The sequence below is a fragment of the Tursiops truncatus genome, chromosome 20 (assembly GCF_011762595.2).
Source record: "Tursiops truncatus isolate mTurTru1 chromosome 20, mTurTru1.mat.Y, whole genome shotgun sequence".
NCBI classification, from domain to species: Eukaryota; Metazoa; Chordata; class Mammalia; order Artiodactyla; family Delphinidae; genus Tursiops; species Tursiops truncatus.
This window is the reverse complement of record NC_047053.1, coordinates 576,251-593,563: the sequence shown is the minus strand read 5'-3', so window position 1 is coordinate 593,563 and position 17,313 is coordinate 576,251. Positions and strand designations below refer to the sequence as shown.

The following is a 17,313-nucleotide window of genomic DNA, read 5'->3' as shown; positions in this document are numbered from 1 at the left end:
CTTTCTTCCTTCGATGTGGACTGGGAGTCCTAGGATAGATATATTTTTCCTCAAATCTCTTTAAAAACTTTTAATTAAAGCATCCTTCCCCCCTTCTGGAATGGTTTCCTCCGCTGCCCCCGCCCACGCGGGCGGAACCACTCCGGGCTTCTCGGTGGGGGTACGGGCTGGGGCGGCGGAGGGGGTCCGGCAGCTGTTGCAGCGTTCCGCCGGACTTTGGAGCTGCCGGGCTCGTGCTGTCTTCCCGGGCTGTGAGTCTGGTGGGGCTCCGCGCGCCTCGCGGGGTGGGGGCGTCGGACGGCCCGCTCCCCCTCCTCGGCCCGGGCGGTGGTACCTCCCGGCCGAGTCACGCGCCCCGAGGCGGGCGCGGCGGATCTGTGAGGGTACACGGTGAGGAGAGCCACTTTGCGGACCCGGAGGGAGGCCGAGAGAGTGGGGAGGGGGGGAAGGCCGGAGACCCAGGAGGGGGGCGCGGCGCGACGCGACGCGACCTGGAGCTTGGAGCCAGGGCGGCTCCCCGGCCTGTCCGGTCAGTCGGGCCGCGCGGTCCAGGGCGAGGGGGGCCGAGCCCGCCGGCCGGGGAAGCCGGGCTTAGGGGCGGGATGGCAGGGTTCGGCGACCCTGGAGCTGAGGGTGCGACCAGTATGGCGGGTACGATCGGGCGCGGCCTGGTTGCGGAAGGGGTGGGTCGCGGTGGCCGGAGGCACTGGGTCCCCAGCGCGGGGATACTTGGCAGACCTGCGGGGGCCCTCGGAGTGGCCGGGGGACCCGGGTCTCCGAGAGGACATGCTGAGGCGCCCGGTTACCAGTGGTTGAGTGACAGTGGCGCGACGCCGCGGTACCTTCGGGTGTCACACGCCTGTCCCCCGTGCACGAGGCCGGGCCGCCGTCGGGGAGCTGCAGCGTGTGTGATGCGGGTCGAGAGCTGCCGGGCTCAGCGCATCCTTAACCTTCCGTGGTCCTCGGGCGGACCGCAGTGGGGTAGAGGGACCCGGGCCAGGGTGCACCGCGGGAGGGGGTCGTGCCCACGTCACTGTCGGCGATGGGAGGGGGCGTGGACAGGACCCTGCCTTTCAGGGTGTAATGTTGAGCCTGTCGGGCGGGGGAGGGTTTTTGCCTCTTGGTTTCTGGAAGGCTGGTTGGAAAGGAAGGACTGTTGGGCATCCGGTAGAGAGAGATGGGAATCCGAGAGTGAGTGGAGACCCGGCCTCATGCTGCCCGAGTTCGGGTGCCATGGGCCGTAGTTCCCTCCCAGGCCTGTGGGGCGCAGCTTTAGGCTAGTGCCGAGAGAGGTATTTGGACCTGTCGGAGGTCACCTGGCTGCTCGGGGCTGGAGACAGACGTTTTTCCGCGTGCGCAGGTCTGGAGAGCTAAGTTTTATCTAGGCTGTGGCACCCCTGATTCCAGTAGTCAGAACTCTTGTCAGACAGGAGTGCTTCCCATTTACAGCAAAGTAAGAGTAGCCTGTCCCACGGGAAGTAGCTTAGCAACATCACCTCTGCTCTCTCCTTTCCATGTAAGGGTGGGCCTGTGGTCGGAAGGGCTAAATGGGCATGACGTGGGTGCTGCCCCCTTATAACCAAGAGCAGGAAGGATGAGGACTTTATATTTTTAAATATCTTACGTTTTATATAGACATTTAAATATAAATATAAGTACCTGTATCACAAGGGCTCCTTTACGAAACATGGCTGTAGACTTTGACCACAACATCGGCTTTCCATCGCTTGCTGCTTACAAGGCAAGTGGCCTGCTGAGCCACTCAGAACCACATCCTCTGTGTGATGTTCTCACTTGAGATTGGCTGTAAGCTGCTTGCATTTTTTTTTTTTTTTCCCCATGCCCACTGCTCTTAGAATTGGCTCTCATTTTTTTCCTTACCTAGAAAGCGTCAGGTCTTAGAGCTGAGGTATTGACCGCTGTTGCAGTGCCTGACTCGTTTGGAAATGACCTTGCTGGCTGTCACCTGGGCGGGGTGGTGGCTGTGTGGTCCTGCTGGGTGTAGAGGTTCGTGTTGACATCATCCACGAGCATTCCCCTTTCTGTGGCAACAACTGTCCTCTCTCCAGGCAGCTCCTAAATTCACTTGTCTACCCCCCATCAGTTTGGTGCCCACTGTGTGTCGGGAGCTGAGAGAGGTGGCTGGGTGTGAGCACTGCTGAGGGTCCTCTCTGAGCAGAGGGCGTGCAGGGAGAGGCCGCGCGCGCAAGGAGCGAGCCGCTGGAGGGCTGGGGGCGGCGTTCAGGGCCTTCCTCACCGGCCCTGCCCTCCTGGCCCTCTGCTGTTAGAATCTCCATGGAGCTCAAGGTCTTCCAGCTAAATGTCCTCCTGTCTTAGACTGTCTTCTGTCCCACTGCTCAGCTCCCTCCGGGAGCCCTCTGTGCCCTGGCCCGCCATGGCCTCCAGCTGCCCCTCCTGTCCCCTGTCTGACCCCCAGATGTCTCCTTTGGGTTGGCCTCTGCCGCTCCTACTAGCCTGTGCGGGCAGGTGGGCGGCCCATGTCAGCTGAGTGGTTGACCGCAGACATCGGGTGGTGGCAGAGCGAGCAGGCGGGTAGCGAAGTGGCTATGAGTGCGGCCGCCAGCGGGAGGCCTCTCGAGGGCCCGTGGAGGGACCCGCCAGGCCCGGTGGGCGAGGGTGCCGCTCCCCGGGACCCGCTCCGCGGACTCCCCGCCCCCGCTGTGCGTGTTCACACTGTCTGCTGCCTTGCCTCTGTCGTCTGGGTTCAGCGTCCCAAGCAGGTGCCTCTGGCTGGCCAGGCCATGCTCAGGCCTGCGCCTGCCGACCAGGGGGTGAGCACAGAGCATGTCTGACCTTTGATTCTGTAATGGGGGCTGGCGTTCTCCAGTGGATCCTGCCGGTGTCCACTACACAGTCAGACGTCAGTAACTGAAATTGTCCTTCACTGTTTTGAGCACGGCTGTCCAAGAGAACTTTCTGTGGTGATAGAAATGGCCCTCCCACGGTCTGTGCTGTCCGTTTAAAATGGTGGCCGCGAGCCGCATGTGGCTGGCGAGACAGGAGGGGGGCTCTTCATCGTCGTTAATTTGGATCTGAGCTGCCACACATGGCTCTTGGATGCTGTGGTCTGGAGAAGACTTGTTCCCACTTTAGCCTGGCTCCCAGGCCCTGCTGTGTCACACGTGTCACGTCGGCTGGGCGGTCACCGTCCCGCCTCTGTTTCTGCACTACCTGCTGGAGCCCAGTGGACAGACGCCCCACCTTTAAGGTTTCCCCGCAGAGGGCAGTGCGCCTGCGTTCCCGCTACGCCCTCCCCGCCCTCTGCTGCCCTCCTCTGGGGCGATTTTGCTCACGTGGTCTCCGGCGTGATACTGGACTTCACCTCACTGCCTGTCCTCCTTTGTCATTTTGACCAGCTCTTCCTCCCTCCCACGTCTGAGCTCTGGGGCCTAGGTCCCCCAGCCCTGGCTGCCCCACTCCCATCTCCCATGGCCTGTCATCATCATCTCCACTGGAGGCTTAGTAGGCGCTGCTCTCGGCCGTCTTCTTCCATCCCCCACGTCCCCCGCTTCCTTCTTTGTGCTCTACAGTCCGCCCGTGAGCAGCGTCTGCATATCTCTTTGGGACGCACTCACGCTCTGAGGGTCCTCAGCGCTTTCCCCCACCCACCCTGGCCCAGGCCAGCTCGCTTCCCTGCGTCCGCCCTGGCTCCTGCACAGTGGCCAGAACGACCTTTTAAAATAACAGTCTAATTTATTGTGTTTCTCATCAGAACCCACCAAAGATTCTCTGATCTTTGAAGAAAAGTTCAGGGTCTTACCATGGCCTAGAAGGGTCCCTAAAATCCACCTCTTGCTTGTCTTCTGCCCTCACCCCCCGGCTCTGCAGACATTCAGGCCCCGTCACGGCCTCTCCTCAGCCCCCGTGGTGCCCTCTGTTCCTTCCGCTGTCACCTGGGAATCCTTTTGTCCGAAACTACATCCCCCCTCCTCCAGTGTTTCTCTGTCCTGGACCCCTGTCCTTGTCTCCCTAATGCGGTCACCGCACTAGAGGAAGCGGTGTGTGTGTGTGTCTTTGTGTGTCTGTGTGTCCGTCCCCATCTGCCCACCTCGTGGCCCTGCCGGCACAGTCCTGACTGAAGGGTTTCTGTGTGATCCCGCATTAAGTTTCCCCTCCTCTTTGTCCTAACTCCTTGTGGACAGGGACGGTGTCTGCTTTGTGTCCCCTGCCGCCGATGCAGTGCTGGCCCAGAGTGGGTGCTGGGCAGTGCTGCCTGGCTGGGTGACCTGCCTCTGCTGGACAGAAGCCCGTTGAGGACAGCAGAGGTCACTGGGCTCTGGAGCCGGCAGGTTCTGGGGCTAGCTCATGGCATTTCCCTCCTCTCCCCAGCAGGCCTGGCACAGTCTCCAGGGCGCCATGAACGCCATCGTCGCGCTCTGTCACTTCTGCGAGCTCCACGGCCCCCGCACGCTCTTCTGCACAGAGGTCCTGCACGCCCCGCTTCCGCAAGGGGCGGGGAGCGGGGACGGCCCCGGCCGGGGCGAGCACGCTGAGGAAGAGGAGGGCGGTATCCAGATGAGCAGCCGCCTCCGCGCCCACAGCCCGGCGGAAGGGGCCAGCGCGGAGTCCAGCAGCCCGGGGCCCAAGAAGTCGGACATGTGCGAGGCCAGTGTCTCCTGGGGCGTTGGGGGCGTTTCTTCTCCGCGGAGGCCGCGCGCCGTGGGCGTGGCCTCACGGGCGCCGCCGGAGCTCGGGCTTGACCTCCTGGGGGTGGACAGGAGGCCGCACGCCGTGGGCCGTGTGGTGTGCGCTTGCTGCTTTCCTTCCCTCCGGTCCTTTCCCTGCGTCCCAGCTTTAGCTTGTTCAGACCACCCTGGGCCAGCCGATGCTGGCCACCACCGTGGGGCCTGCCCTTTTGGCCTCGCCTCGCTCACTCGTGTCCACGCGCTGCCTTCTCAGCTCCCGTCCGTCAGTCTGGCGTCCTCCTCGCAGGCACCCTGCCCGCTTCGTGAGCTCTGGGGGATGAAGGTTAGGTCCCCGCACCAGGCGGCTGCTTCACCCGGAGCCCTGAGTCGGGATTGGAAATCAGGGTGGCATTGGACCTGTCACTACAGGGTGGACAACAACCCAGCCGTGTTAGCCTCGTTCCGCTGAGAAGCAGTCGCTGAGCTCGAGCTTGACTGGTTCACTGTGAGGGATCGAGGGTGGGGAGCAGAGGTGGGGAGGGCCCTCCGCTGGGAACGCCGCTGCCTGTGATGGAGAGGCAGGCAGGAAGGAGGCCTGCGCGGTGGGGGCCTTGGGGGCGGGTCCTTGAGCTGGAACGGCCTTGGGAGGCGTCCTGCATCGCCCAGGGAGGGGCTGGCTCCGGGGCCTCTGTGCGCAGTCCCAGGTTGGGGGCTGCCGCCGGGGCTCACAGCATTGGCGCCAACGTGACGGTGGCTTCAGAGGGGCAGCAGCCAGGGCCGCCGGTCCGGCCCCTTCCCCATGGCAGGGGGTCTGAGCATGTGTTCTCAGGCGGCCACGCCAGTGCCAGAGTGTGGCAGCCTCTCTTGGCACGAGGTCCCTGCCAAGTGGTCGTGCCCGGATCGAGGACGGAGGCTCCGGGCCTCAGTTTTGCCACCTGTGAGGTGGGGATTCTTCCGGTAACTGTCTCACAGGTTTGCTCCTTGGATTAGGTGAGGTGATGGGTACAGAGCTCTTCGGGATCCCTGCTGCATAAGTGCCAGTAGATGAGGTCCAGTGACCTCTGTGTTCAGTAGATTCGATGCCCTCTGACGACCTTGGTGATGTGTGCATCCTGACTTTCCTACTCGGGAAACACGGAAATCCTCAGTCAAGTATAACTCTAGGAGCCGGTTGTTCTTACGTGAAAACAGATTGAATTTTCTGCTTGAGATTTGCATAAGAGTCAGCAAGCATGTTGCTGGCTTACTGGTTTTCTTCCCTTTCTCGTGGGCAGGGCTGCCGGTCACTTGCAGCAGGGCATCCTGGGTACATCAGCCATGACAAGGAGACCTCGATCAAGTACGTCAGTCACCAGCACCCCAACCACCCCCAGCTCTTCAGCATCGTCCGCCAGGCCTGTGTGCGGAGCCTGAGCTGTGAGGTGAGCACCCGTGACCCGGGGCCTCTGCGAGAGTCGCTCACGTGCGCGCCAGCACGCCCTGAGCAAGCTCGGTGTCGGTTACGGGAAGGAAGGCAGACGGCAGCCCGGAGACGGCCGGGCAGGTCCTGGAGTGAGTCACGTTGCACCCTGGTTCGTTGCTAACTTACCATTTTAAGCACCAGGCTTTCATTATTCGTTCTTCGTGGACGTGTTGCTAAGGTGTGAAGTGTTTGTAGGTGTGTGGCTCCCATCAGATGTCAGCTTCGTGTCGTCTCTGTCACGTCAGAGCCTCAGTGCTCATCACGTGCTCTCTTAGCCGACCGAGGCGTGAGTCTGTGTTTCTAAGACACGTGGCTGCCGTTGTCGAGTTGTCTTAGCCTCTGTGTCTTTGTCACAGAGTTCACAGTCTAGTCGCTCACACTTCCTGTCACTGCCCCACTTGATCGTCCTCACTCACTGCTGCCATGTGCCCGCCTGGCTGTGTCCCTGCTGGTGGGCAGCTGACCGTGTCTGGTGGGGTTGTGTGTAAGAGTGGGTGTGGTGTGAGGGAGACCCAGTTCTCTCCTACACATAACATATGCAGATTTTTTATTACGTGGACGCTGCAGTGGCTGTTTTGACTTGCCAGTTCTCTGGTATGTTCCAGATGAGTGATGTTGGCAAATCTGAGCCTGGGGTAGATGTAATACTTGTATACGAGTTATTTATGACTCAAGGTAAGAAAAATTAACGAACCTACTGGTCCTTGGGTTTCATGGTAACGAACGTTCTCTTTAGGAAGTTCGGTCACGGGAGAGATGAGCAGAGTTTTCCTTTCTCATCCCTGCCCTTTCCACTCTCCCTGTAACTGATGCTGATTAATTAGCGCAGAAAGAAGAGTGAGCACGAGGGTTTGAGTGCTGCAGCGTGCAGAGGGCGGTGTCCTGCAGCGCTGTCCTTGTGTCCCAGGTGTGCCCCGGCCGCGAGGGCCCCATCTTTTTTGGGGACGAGCAGCACGGCTTTGTGTTCAGCCACACATTCTTCATCAAGGACAGCCTGGCCCGGGGCTTCCAGCGCTGGTACAGCATCATCGCCATCATGATGGACCGCATCTACCTCATCAACTCCTGGCCCTTCCTGCTGGGCAAGATCCGTGGGATCATCGACGAGCTCCAGGGCAAGGCGCTCAAGGTGGCCCCGAGGCAGGGCAGTGGGCGGGGGGAGGGAGGGCTGTGTGCGAGGGGCCAGGAGCAGGGCAGCGTTCCTGCCTGGGGGTCCCCTGGCCGCCGCGGAGTCGGAGTTGCGGCGATAGGCCCGGGGCCAGCCAGTCCTGCTGGCTTCAGTGTCTCTCTCGAGTCTGTCGTTGTCTTGCTTCTCGCTTGGCTCTGCCTTTACTGCAGTCAGAGGCCTGGTTTGATCCCCGCTGTCTCTGCTTCCCCTGACCATCATTTCAGCAGCCTGTCCACTAGTGGTGTGACAGACCTGCACCTACCATGCATCTCCAGCCACGGCCCTGCATCTCCAGGGCCGCCCAGGATAGGCCAGTGGTGCTCTGGGAACAAACAGTGCTTAAGCCCCAGCAGCGTGTTTATGTCCATCGCAGGCAAGCAGGGGTCTGCGCGCTGTGGTCAGGCTGGAGTGGTGTTGCTGCCCAGTTGCCTGCTGGGGTGCACAGGTGGGGCTGGAGGCCAGGCTCCTCTCCCCCATCGCAGGAAGTGGTCACGTGTCCCACCCACACAGGGTCTGAGCAGCAGAAGCCCCCTGTGCCTGGAAACGGGGGTGCCTGGAAAGCGCAGATGCCCCCTGAGCCCCGTCACGTGCCGAAGAGTCGGTGTCGGGGAGGCCGCAGGAGAGACTCTTAACTGAGCCTCTTGTCAGGTGGCTTCTGATCCAGCGGGGGGACAAAGCTGTTCTCTTTGGGATGAGACCCGGGGCCCTTCTTTGCTCTTGGCCCAGAGAGCAGACTGGGGCCTGGGCTGCTGGCTGCTTTTGTCGTTAAGGGTCTTTCCCCTTCCCCTTGTGTGTCAGGTGTTTGAGGCGGAGCAGTTTGGGTGCCCACAGCGTGCCCAGAGGATGAACACTGCTTTCACACCGTTCCTGCACCAAAGGAACGGCAACGCTGCCCGCTCGCTGACGTCCTTGACGAACGATGACAGCTTGTGGGCGTGCCTGCACACCTCCTTCGCCTGGTAACCAGACTCGGTCTTCTCGTGGCCACTGGGGCATTGGCTGGACTGTGCCCAGCTTGGGGGGGACAGTTGCTGACAGGTCTGTGCTGTGATGCGTGAGTCCTGAACTGGGTTCAGTCCTTCTCGCCTCTGAGTGCGTGGAAGTTGCGTTAAGGTGGAGCTCCCTTCCCAGCCATAATTTTAAGGTGAAGTTCCTAGACCAAGACCAGTGGTCTCCCTTATTGTGAGCAGCAGTGAGTGCTTGTCTCGCACAGCACTTGTGAGTCAGGACTCAGACAGGGGCTGAGCTGGGCCGTTCTGGCCCTGGTCCTTAGGCGGAGCTGCTGTCGTGTGAAGGCTGGGCTCCTTCGGGGCTGGCAGGTCGGTCTGGCCGTGGGCGGGAGGCCTCTGCTCGCCACGGTCGTGCGGGTGATCCAGGGAGAGCGAGGTGGGCTCTGCTGGCTCTCACGACCCAGCCTCAGCAGCACACGGGCCCTGCCTGCACCTGGTTGTTAGAAGTAGCTCAGCCTAGGCGGGAGGGGAGGACCGGGCCCCGCCGTTGGAAGGGAGGAGTACCGACAGATTTCTGGACATACTTAGAAACCACCACAATCTGTCCTCCGGCCACAGGTTGTTTCTCTTCCTCCCACTGCAGGATATGTTCCTTCCAAAGACTCCCCAGATTCTCATTCCTGTGCAGCATCACCTAAATCAGGTCCTGGTGTGGGTGACGTTCCTCACATATAATCCTTGAGTGCAGCTTCTGAGAACCTGCAAACTAAAGAGAAAAATATTTGTCTCCCCCACCTGGCAGACAGTTCCTCTTATCTTTTAGAAATTATTATTATTTTGCATTACACGGGCCTCTCACTGTTGTGGCCTCTCCCGTTGCGGAGCACAGGCTCCGGACGCGCAGGCCCAGTGGCCATGGCTCACGGGCCCAGCCGCTCTGCGGCATGCGGGATCCTCCCAGACCATGGCACGAACCCGTGTCCCCTGCATTGGCAGGCGGAGTCTCAACCACTGCGCCACCAGGGAAGCCCCTAGGAATTATTTTAATTTGGGAAAATTTCAGACAGACCCAAAGTATAATACTACAAGGAACTTCACCCCCTCCTACTTCAGCAGTTAGCGACCTTTCACTGATTTTTCATCTGTCCTTCACTTTTTTTTTTCTGGAATGTTTTTTAAAGCAAATCTTAGTTGTACCACTTCAACCAGAAACCCATTATCACATGCAACAGAATGGACTCATTGCTTAGCATCATCCAGTCCAGTCCATGTTCACGTTTCCTGCTTTGCCTCCGAGTTGACTCTGGCATTGGGACCAGCGCACCACCACACAGGCGCGGATCGTGCCAGGCCTCTTAGTCTAGAGCAGCGCCTCGTGCGCCTCTGCCCCAGCCTCCCTGCCTTTTGTTAGAGGCCTGGGCTGTGCGTCCTGTAGGAACCCCTGTGGCTGATCGAATCCTCGTGGTGGTTCTCAACTCGTTCTTTTATGCCCATGTTTTCTGTTAACCAGTCGTTAGCTCAGGAGGGTTGATTGGCTTCAGGTCTAGTTTTCCTTTTGGCGAGAACACTGCATAGGTGGCACTGTGTTTCCCAGGCTCCTGAAGGCGTGCGGCAGCCGGCTGACCGAGAAGCTCCTGGAAGGCGCGCCCACTGAGGACACCTTGGTCCAGATGGAGCAGCTGGCGGGTGAGCTGGGAGGTGCCTGTGCTGGGAGCCTCTGCCGGCGGTGGCCTGGGGTCGGCCCGTGCTTAGCTCCCCTCTCCTCCATCCCAGCAGAGAGAGCTGGTGGAGGGGGCCCCAGGAGCCGTGTCTACAAAAGCTCGCCCTTTGCTCTTCGTGGTTTTATTGTGATTTCCTGCCTCATCTTCCCTGACAGTCACGTGTAAGAGTCTGTCTGGGCAGGTTGGGAAGGACCATCCCCGGGGCTGTCGCTCTGGAGAGGTGGGTTGAGTGAGGCTTTTGTGTCCCTATCGTACAAGAAGCACTTACTCGGCCTGTCTGGATGGGGACCTGCTCTCTGCTCTTCAACAGTAAAATGGTGTCCTTTAGTTGGACCCGAGGTTTTCATCAGGGCAGTGGTTCCCAAGCCTCCTGGTAACTGGGCGGCCCTCCCCAGGTTTGCAATCAGGTCTCCACATCTGGGTGTTCTACGTAACTGCCCAGGGTTGTCTGGGAGTCTGCTTTTCTTTTGGAGATGGTTGGATTTTCAGTGACATAGGTCCAGGATCTCAAATGTGGGGCGGGGTGAACGAGATTCATGATGCGTCTTGTGTGTCCTCTGTTACAACGTGCTTCTTTTTGCAAACGATTGACCTGAACAAGCTGGAGCTGTTTGGAACTTGTTCCTGTCGTCCGGTGACCTGCACCTGAGCAGGCTTCCCTGCGAAGGGGAGGGTGGGCGGGTTCATCAAGGGCAGGGCTCGCTCGGAGAAGACAGAAGCGCGGTCCACTTCCGCGCCCTCACAGTACGGTCGGCCCGGAACCATTTATCGGAGCGATGACACGTTTCTAGGTTAGTGACGGTGGCAAGGGCAGTCTGCTGGTGAGATTTATTTGCATGGAGAGCTGAGTGCGTCGGGGGAGAGGGGTGCAGGCGTGCGGTGCTCACAGTCTCGTCTTGGGTCGTATTTTGGTCACAGGGTGAGCATAGGGGTTCAGAGCACACGCTGCAGCCTGTACAGACCTGCCTTCAGCTCCAGGCTCCAAGATGTGTGTGTCCTGTGCACACAGCAAGGCCCCTTCACTCGAGCTGTGCAGTGAGGATGCTGCATTCCTGGGGTTGTCGTGACGATGAATTCAGATAGCAGATATTCCTTTCTGTAAGACGGGGAGAGCAGTACTGACCCAGGGCAGGCGAGAGGATTAAAGGACAGAATGTGTGGACATCTTTAGGGGAGCGCCCACACACTGTTAGCGTCCTTAGCGCTGACTTGACTTTTCCAACCGGCAGTGGACAGAACATAGCAGACTGAACACTCCTGGCCCACCCCAGGACTCCAGTGGCAGCAGGTAGTGTAGACAGCTGGTCCGAACCAGAGATCAGTAGCCTTCTGGCCGGTTTAACCACGAGATGCCTTGGGCTGAAGTGATCGTGTGCAAAGACTTGCATCCAGAGAGCGAAGGAATCTAGGGACGCACATTTCGTAACTGAATTTGTTGTCTGTCTTGCAGACTTGGAAGAGGAATCGGAAAGCTGGGGCAGCTCTGAGGCTGGAGAGGAGGAGAAAGAGGGGGCCGAGGGGCGGGAGCCGACCAAGTGCCCAGCGGATTCGTCCTTGCTCTCAGACTGTGGAAACTGGCAGCCCCGAAAGCTCTCTGTCTTTAAATCCCTTCGGCACATGAGGCAGGTAGGCGGTAGAGAGGTAGAGCCCGGATCAGAAACTCAGGACAAGAGCCCCGTCCTCTCCTTCTGGCTCATCTCCATCCAGCACGCCTTTTCCTTTGGGTCTGTTGTGTTCAGGGGTGACCAGGAACCTTCTTGGTGGGTGGCTGAAGATGACAGGGGGCATCTGGGGTGTCTTAGCCCCAGGCTCAGTGAGGATGCAGGGCGTTTCTCTAAAGAAAGGCCCAGCGGCTGGCGTCTCATGGTTCTCTGATCTTGTCATTCTGGAACCTTCTAAGGGAATTGAACAGCATCGTTGGTTTGCACACAGCCTAGATGCTTTGCAAATTGAAAACGGTGGCCTTTCTTACAAAGAACTGGAAACAACCTGAACGTGCGACCCTAGGAGTTGCATCCGCGGGAGCCTGCACCGCGGGGGGGGCGGGGCGGGGGCGGGGCTGCTCGCCGCACGGGAGGGCAGCGGGAGTGACCGCTAGATCACGAAGCAGGCTGGCCTTTCGTAGACCCTCTCTCTGTTTACTTTTACATTGAGCATGAATTCTATCAGAAAACAGTTATTTTTACTTTGGAAAATGAAGTAAAGCCTGGTTTACCAGCAGGTGTTCTGTGGGGCTTTGGGGTGAAAACCATTCAGTTAAATCGTCCTTGATTTGGCCGCAGTCCTTGTTGATTACAGTGGGTTACAGCTAATGTGGATTACAGCTGGAGGGGATCTTGAATTCCACCGGAGGTGGGAGTCCTTGGGGGCTGGTAGGGTTTGGTAAAAGGCAGTGTCACAGCCACCTCTTTTTTTCTGGCCATTTTCACAAGCCCTAAGACAACAGGCTGAGCTCTTCTAAAATGTCAGTGCCGCGGAGTTAATTGGAATTGATTAAAGCAGGATAAAAACAGGACAGATGAGGAAGTCACAAGCCATAGATTGAGAGACTCACAGCCCAGAGGACATGGTTAGAGCCGGGGCTCCGGACGGGGGTCCACTCAGCGGGCGGCCCTGGGCTGCCGGCATCTGGACCGAGCTCTCCCTCGGTGCTGAAGACTCACAGCCCTGGCTCGCTCTCAAGCGGTTAGGCCAAAGTTAAGGGTGTAGAGAGAGAGGGTACGTGTTGCAAAAAGCTAACACTTCATCTGCTTCAAATCTTTAAAAATGGGATTGGGGAAAAGATCTTGAAGTGTACAAGAGCCCTGGGGTCGGACCTTCAGGTGTGAGCACAGGGCCATCCCTCCTCCTGGTTTCGGGCACGTCACCCAGCCTCCCCGAGAAGATAGGTGACTTCCGCTCTCCTGCCCGTCTTCCTTCACTCTACGGAGAAAGTTTCTAGACAAACACACAAATAACTTCCTCTGGACAGAAAGCAGTGCACCGTGTTTTTCAGGTCCTGGGTGCCCCATCTTTCCGCACACTGGCCTGGCACGTCCTCATGGGGAACCAGGTGATCTGGAAAAGTAGAGACGCAGACCTTGTCCATTCAGCCTTTGAAGTTCTTCGGGTGAGAGGATCTGCGTTCCTTTGTGTTTTGTGGCAGGACGGTATTGGCCCAGTGGGTTTTTAAAAAACCTGTTAAGATGTGCCAGAGCCTCGTTGCAGAGGTTCACGCCTGAATCTAAGACCTGTGCTTTTCTCCACTGTTAAAAATGGTATTCATCTGTGCTTTCACTGCCGAGGGCCCAGGTTCTGTCCCTGGTCAGGGAACTAAGATTCCACAGGCTGCGCAGCGCGGCCAAAAAAAAAGGTAGTCATTTTTGGCTTTCATTTCGAGTGAGGAGTCTGTGCTGTCCTGACAGACTGATCACTCTCCCATCCGCCCTTCCCCAAGCCCCGCATCCCTTTGAGAAGCCACCTGTGCCACAGAGGCGGGCCTGGGTCCCCACGTGGTCCTCTGCACAGAGCCTGATCGACGGGCTGGCTGGAGTGCACGTGTGGCGTGCTGTCTCCGTCCCACAGGTGTAGGGGGTGCCAAGGCCCAGGTCCGGCTCTAAGCGTGTGTGCATGCCAGCCGTCTGCCTGGGCCCGTGAAGGTACAAGACGAAACAATCTCTCAGACAACTTAGAATCCCTTTGGTGGGTGAGGGAAGAGACGAACGTCTGTGAAGTCGGAGAATGATGGAAGAGTTAACCCTGCAGAGCGGGCCGGGATGCGAGGGCTCTGGACCAAGCTGCAGGGGGCTCGTGGGGTGTGGGTGAGGGACTCGGGTCGGACAGCGCTCAGCTCTGGGTTGTTCCGTCCTTCAGACCATGCTGCCCGTGGGCTGTGTGCGCGTCATCCCTTACAGCAGCCAGTACGAGGAGGCCTACCGCTGCAACTTCCTGGGGCTCGGCCCCCACGTGCAGATCCCTCCCCACGTGCTGGCCTCAGGTACGTGCCGCGCGCGTTGGTCCGGGCTGAGCCCCTGCATGTCAGGGCTCAGAAGTGAAACCACGTGACTGGACCTCAGCTGTGGGTTTGAGGATGATGCCTGCTGGCCTCAGGCGGGAAGACCCACGTTGCAGGACCAGCTTTCCCTGTGGCGTTGGCTTCTAGTGTCTGTCTTGAAGATGGGTGAGGGTTGGGCTGGGCTGCTCACTGGGGTGTGGCTCTCTGTGGGGCGGGTCCCAGCCCTGGGCCCTGGGGCAGCTCAGGGGGCGCTGGACTGAGCCTCCGCCTCGTGGTCTTCCTTCCTCTCTGTTCTCCTGTGTTCATCTGCCTGAAATCCATCCCCGGTGCTCATCAGCTCCGTGGCCCTTGCTCTGCCCCCCTCCGCCCTCAGGACTGACTGACAAGCTTACTGCTCTAGACAGAGCCAGGAAGCTGATCGACATCCCTCATTCTTGGTCTGGGGGGGTCGGGAGTCAGTACATCCCTTTGTGGGTGCACATCCCCGCATCTGGCACGTCTAGGCCTCCTCCAGGCACATCTGTGAGAGCGGTGGGAAGGTTGATCACAGAGCTGTCACCCTCTCAGCAACCAGGCTGGGCCATGAGTCCAAGAGGCAGTGTTCAGAACACAGGCTCTCGTCTCAGAGATGGGCTTGATATTGTTACCACCACTAGCCATGTGACCTTGTGCAAGTCACTTAGCTTCTCTGAGTCTGTTTCCCCATCTGTAAAATGGGTTGTAGCGGGGCCACTCTCCCAGGGCTGGTTGGTATTAGACCAGTGGAGGTATACGCAGTAATTTGTAGTGATATAATACAGTGCGTTATTAGTTTAACTGAGTCAAAAGTGAACCCTTAACTCTTCACAAGCTACCGAAGATTTTAGGTGCCAGTGGTCAGCTCAGGCGGCTGGAGTTTTCCCCAGATGATCTGAGATGATTGGGAGCTGCAAAGGAGGGGCTTTGTCCCGGGGTGAAGAGCACTTGACGGGCAGCGTGTCTTGTGTCGCCGCAGAGTTTGCTGTGGTGGTGGAAGTGCACACGGCCGCCCGCTCCAGCCTGCAGCCGGCCGGCTGTGAGGACGAGCCGTCCCTCAGCAAGCACGAGTTTGTCGTGACCAGTGGGAGTGCTGTGGCCGCAGACCGAGGTGGGCGCCGCTGAGCAGGGCCTGCTCTCCCCCCGGCGAGCGGGCTGGGGGGCGCTGAGGCCGCCCCTGCCCTCCACGTGCTGACCCCCCCACCGTGCCCCGCTTGTCCCCAGCTGGCCCCACCATCCTGAGTAAAGTGGAAGCAGCTTTGACCAACCAGAATCTGTCGGTGGACGTGGTCGACCAGTGCCTCGTCTGCCTCAAGGAAGAGTGGATGAAGTAAGCGGGTGCCACCTCGGCCCCTAGAGTCTGTGCTTTCAGGGGAGGGCTGGGCTGCCGGCAGCAGGAGAAGCAGGAGCCGTGGCCAGAGACAGAGGTGAGGCCGTGGCTGCTGCGGGAGGGGGTGTGGACAAGAGATGCAGGGCTCCACCACGCGCTGACCTGGCTGGGTGGCCTGGAGCAGGTGAGCCCGCACCCCTGAGCCTCAAGCTGCTCTGTGCTCTCCAAGGGAGGCAGTTATTTTGATGCTGAGTTAACTTAAGAATTGGAAGGTCGGGGAGCAGATGTTCCCTCCTTATTAAGCAAGTTACTGTATTTCCTCCCGCCTTCTTAGTAATTTTCTGTCAAATTTAATTAGTCAAACACTGTTCTGATTTCAGACAGTACAATGGCGCTTAGGAGCCACCTGTCCCTTTTATGAATGGGAGGAACATTTGTCTTTTTAATCTCCCTGTTTGGCTGCACCAGCGTCAGCAGCGGTGGGGAAACGGGAGACCCTGGGTGCAGGCGCGAGCCGCCGCTCTGCTGTGCTGCCTCTCCTGTCTCAGTTCCCGCTGTGCCTGCCGAGCCGTTGCTGGTCTTGAAGCCGTTTAGGCCCCAGGACCAGAACTCTGCTGACGGTTCTGCGGTAGCTGAGTGTTTGGTTTTGGTCTTCTGCAGCAAAGTGAAGGTCCTCTTTAAGTTCACCAAGGTGGATAGCCGGCCCAAAGAGGACACACAGAAGCTGCTGAGCATCCTCGGGGCGTCCGAGGAGGACAACGTCAAGCTGCTCAAGTTCTGGATGACAGGCCTGAGCAAGACGTACAAGTCGCACCTCCTGTCCACGGTCCGCAGCCCCATGGCCTCAGAGCCTCGCAGCTGACCCCGTCCCGGGACACTGTGTCTGGGTGGGCCTCCTGGGACGCGGTGACGTCCGTCCTTGCCGCGGAGCTCGGACACAGGTCTGTGATGGCGTTCTCAGGCTGTCCTCCCGTTTCCAAACTGCTGGCATGAAGCTGTTTCCTAGTAAGGAGTGGAAACTGTTGGGGCTGAACTTTGCCCTCTGTGTGGGATGCGGGCCTGGTGTAGTTCTTGGCACCATCCCACAAGCTATTTGAATTGCTCCAGCCCTGAAGGGGGCAGTGAGAGACTTGTGACAGTTAGTCCCCTGCATTCGCGCACCCCTGGGAGAGAAGAGCGTGAGGAAGGTGTGCAGCTCGTGCCTCTCGTGGGTGCTGATCTCAGAATTTACAGGGAAACGTGTCGGGCCAGCTCCGCCTGGGGTATCTTAGCCGCAATGTCATACCCTCTCTTGAGGTTGAACCTTTCTGTTCTCAAGTTCAGCAAGGGTTTTCCAGGTAGTGCATGCATATGTGAGTTTTGTGAATTTTCAGGTTATGTTCTGATCTGTAGTCATTGTTAGTAATCTGGTTTTAAGTTAGGGCTCTGGGAATGCCTTTTGGGGTGGAGTGGATGTTTTCCTCCTCTTTGGATCATCTGGAATTCGTGTTCTGAAGTTACCTGACGACCAAGTCTTCTGGCCGTGCTCTTCTGTGGTTGCTTTGAAATTACCCTGTAGCTTGAGGACGAGCCCTGATCTTTTTTACACAAAGAGGATACTTTGCTGAAATGTCAGATGGAGTCGTTTGGCTGGCCTGGCTCACTGGATGTGGAGTTGAGAAGCCCATCATAGTTTTATTCCATATCACTTTGCCCTCTATTGCTTCTTTAAACGTTTACATTTGGCTGCAGTTAAGTTTCAGAGTATGGTAGTTTAAGACTGGTTCATCGCCCTTGTGTACACTTTTAATAAGGATTCATGGTTTGGAAGGATTTTCCGGTAATTTTGCTGATTTGTTTATAGTTTTTTGTGTTTAATTTATATTTAACAGGAAGACCATGTTTATATGACTAGGTATCTGTATCATGCAAGAACATTGAAATAATAAAGATATATTTTTATAAACTGTTGACTACATGGTTTTATTGGTTTGATACCTCAGATTTTCTTGGGATCAGTCATAGAAAATAATATGTTTAAAGTAACA

General features: G+C 58.1%; 1 protein-coding gene across 10 annotated transcripts; it reads left to right on the top strand.

Annotated features, from left to right (window-relative positions):
• The first annotated feature begins 157 nt into the window (after nt 1–157).
• Nucleotides 158–17,231, top strand: FLCN (folliculin). 10 transcript variants are annotated; one of them, XM_019928995.3, is made up of 12 exons: nt 158–251; nt 4,351–4,626; nt 5,921–6,067; nt 7,016–7,237; nt 8,075–8,235; nt 9,821–9,912; nt 11,398–11,573; nt 12,943–13,056; nt 13,800–13,923; nt 14,936–15,067; nt 15,181–15,286; nt 15,947–17,231. In XM_019928995.3, the coding sequence occupies exons 2-12, from the start codon at nt 4,378–4,380 to the stop codon at nt 16,146–16,148; spliced, it is 1,725 nt and encodes a 574-aa protein (XP_019784554.1). In that variant the 5' UTR covers nt 158–251; nt 4,351–4,377; the 3' UTR covers nt 16,149–17,231. The 10 variants fall into 10 exon arrangements, 9 of the variants coding, with proteins under 9 accessions (XP_019784554.1, XP_019784558.1, XP_019784557.1 ...); XM_019928999.3 differs by having other exon boundaries at nt 162–251; nt 4,354–4,626; XM_019928998.3 differs by lacking the exon at nt 158–251 and adding an exon at nt 258–390 and having other exon boundaries at nt 4,354–4,626.
• Nucleotides 17,232–17,313: the final 82 nt, after the last annotated feature.

What these genes read in the sequence shown, in the direction of transcription:
- FLCN (XM_019928995.3), top strand. Translation starts at nt 4,378, where the DNA reads ATGAACGCCATCGTCGCGCTCTGTCACTTCTGCGAGCTCCACGGCCCC. An exon ending in CCCTTCGGCACATGAGGCAG is followed by an intron (nt 11,574 to 12,942) that starts GTAGGCGGTAGA and finishes CGTGTTTTTCAG; the next exon opens with GTCCTGGGTGCCCCATCTTT. An exon ending in TGCTGTGGCCGCAGACCGAG is followed by an intron (nt 15,068 to 15,180) that starts GTGGGCGCCGCT and finishes GCTTGTCCCCAG; the next exon opens with CTGGCCCCACCATCCTGAGT.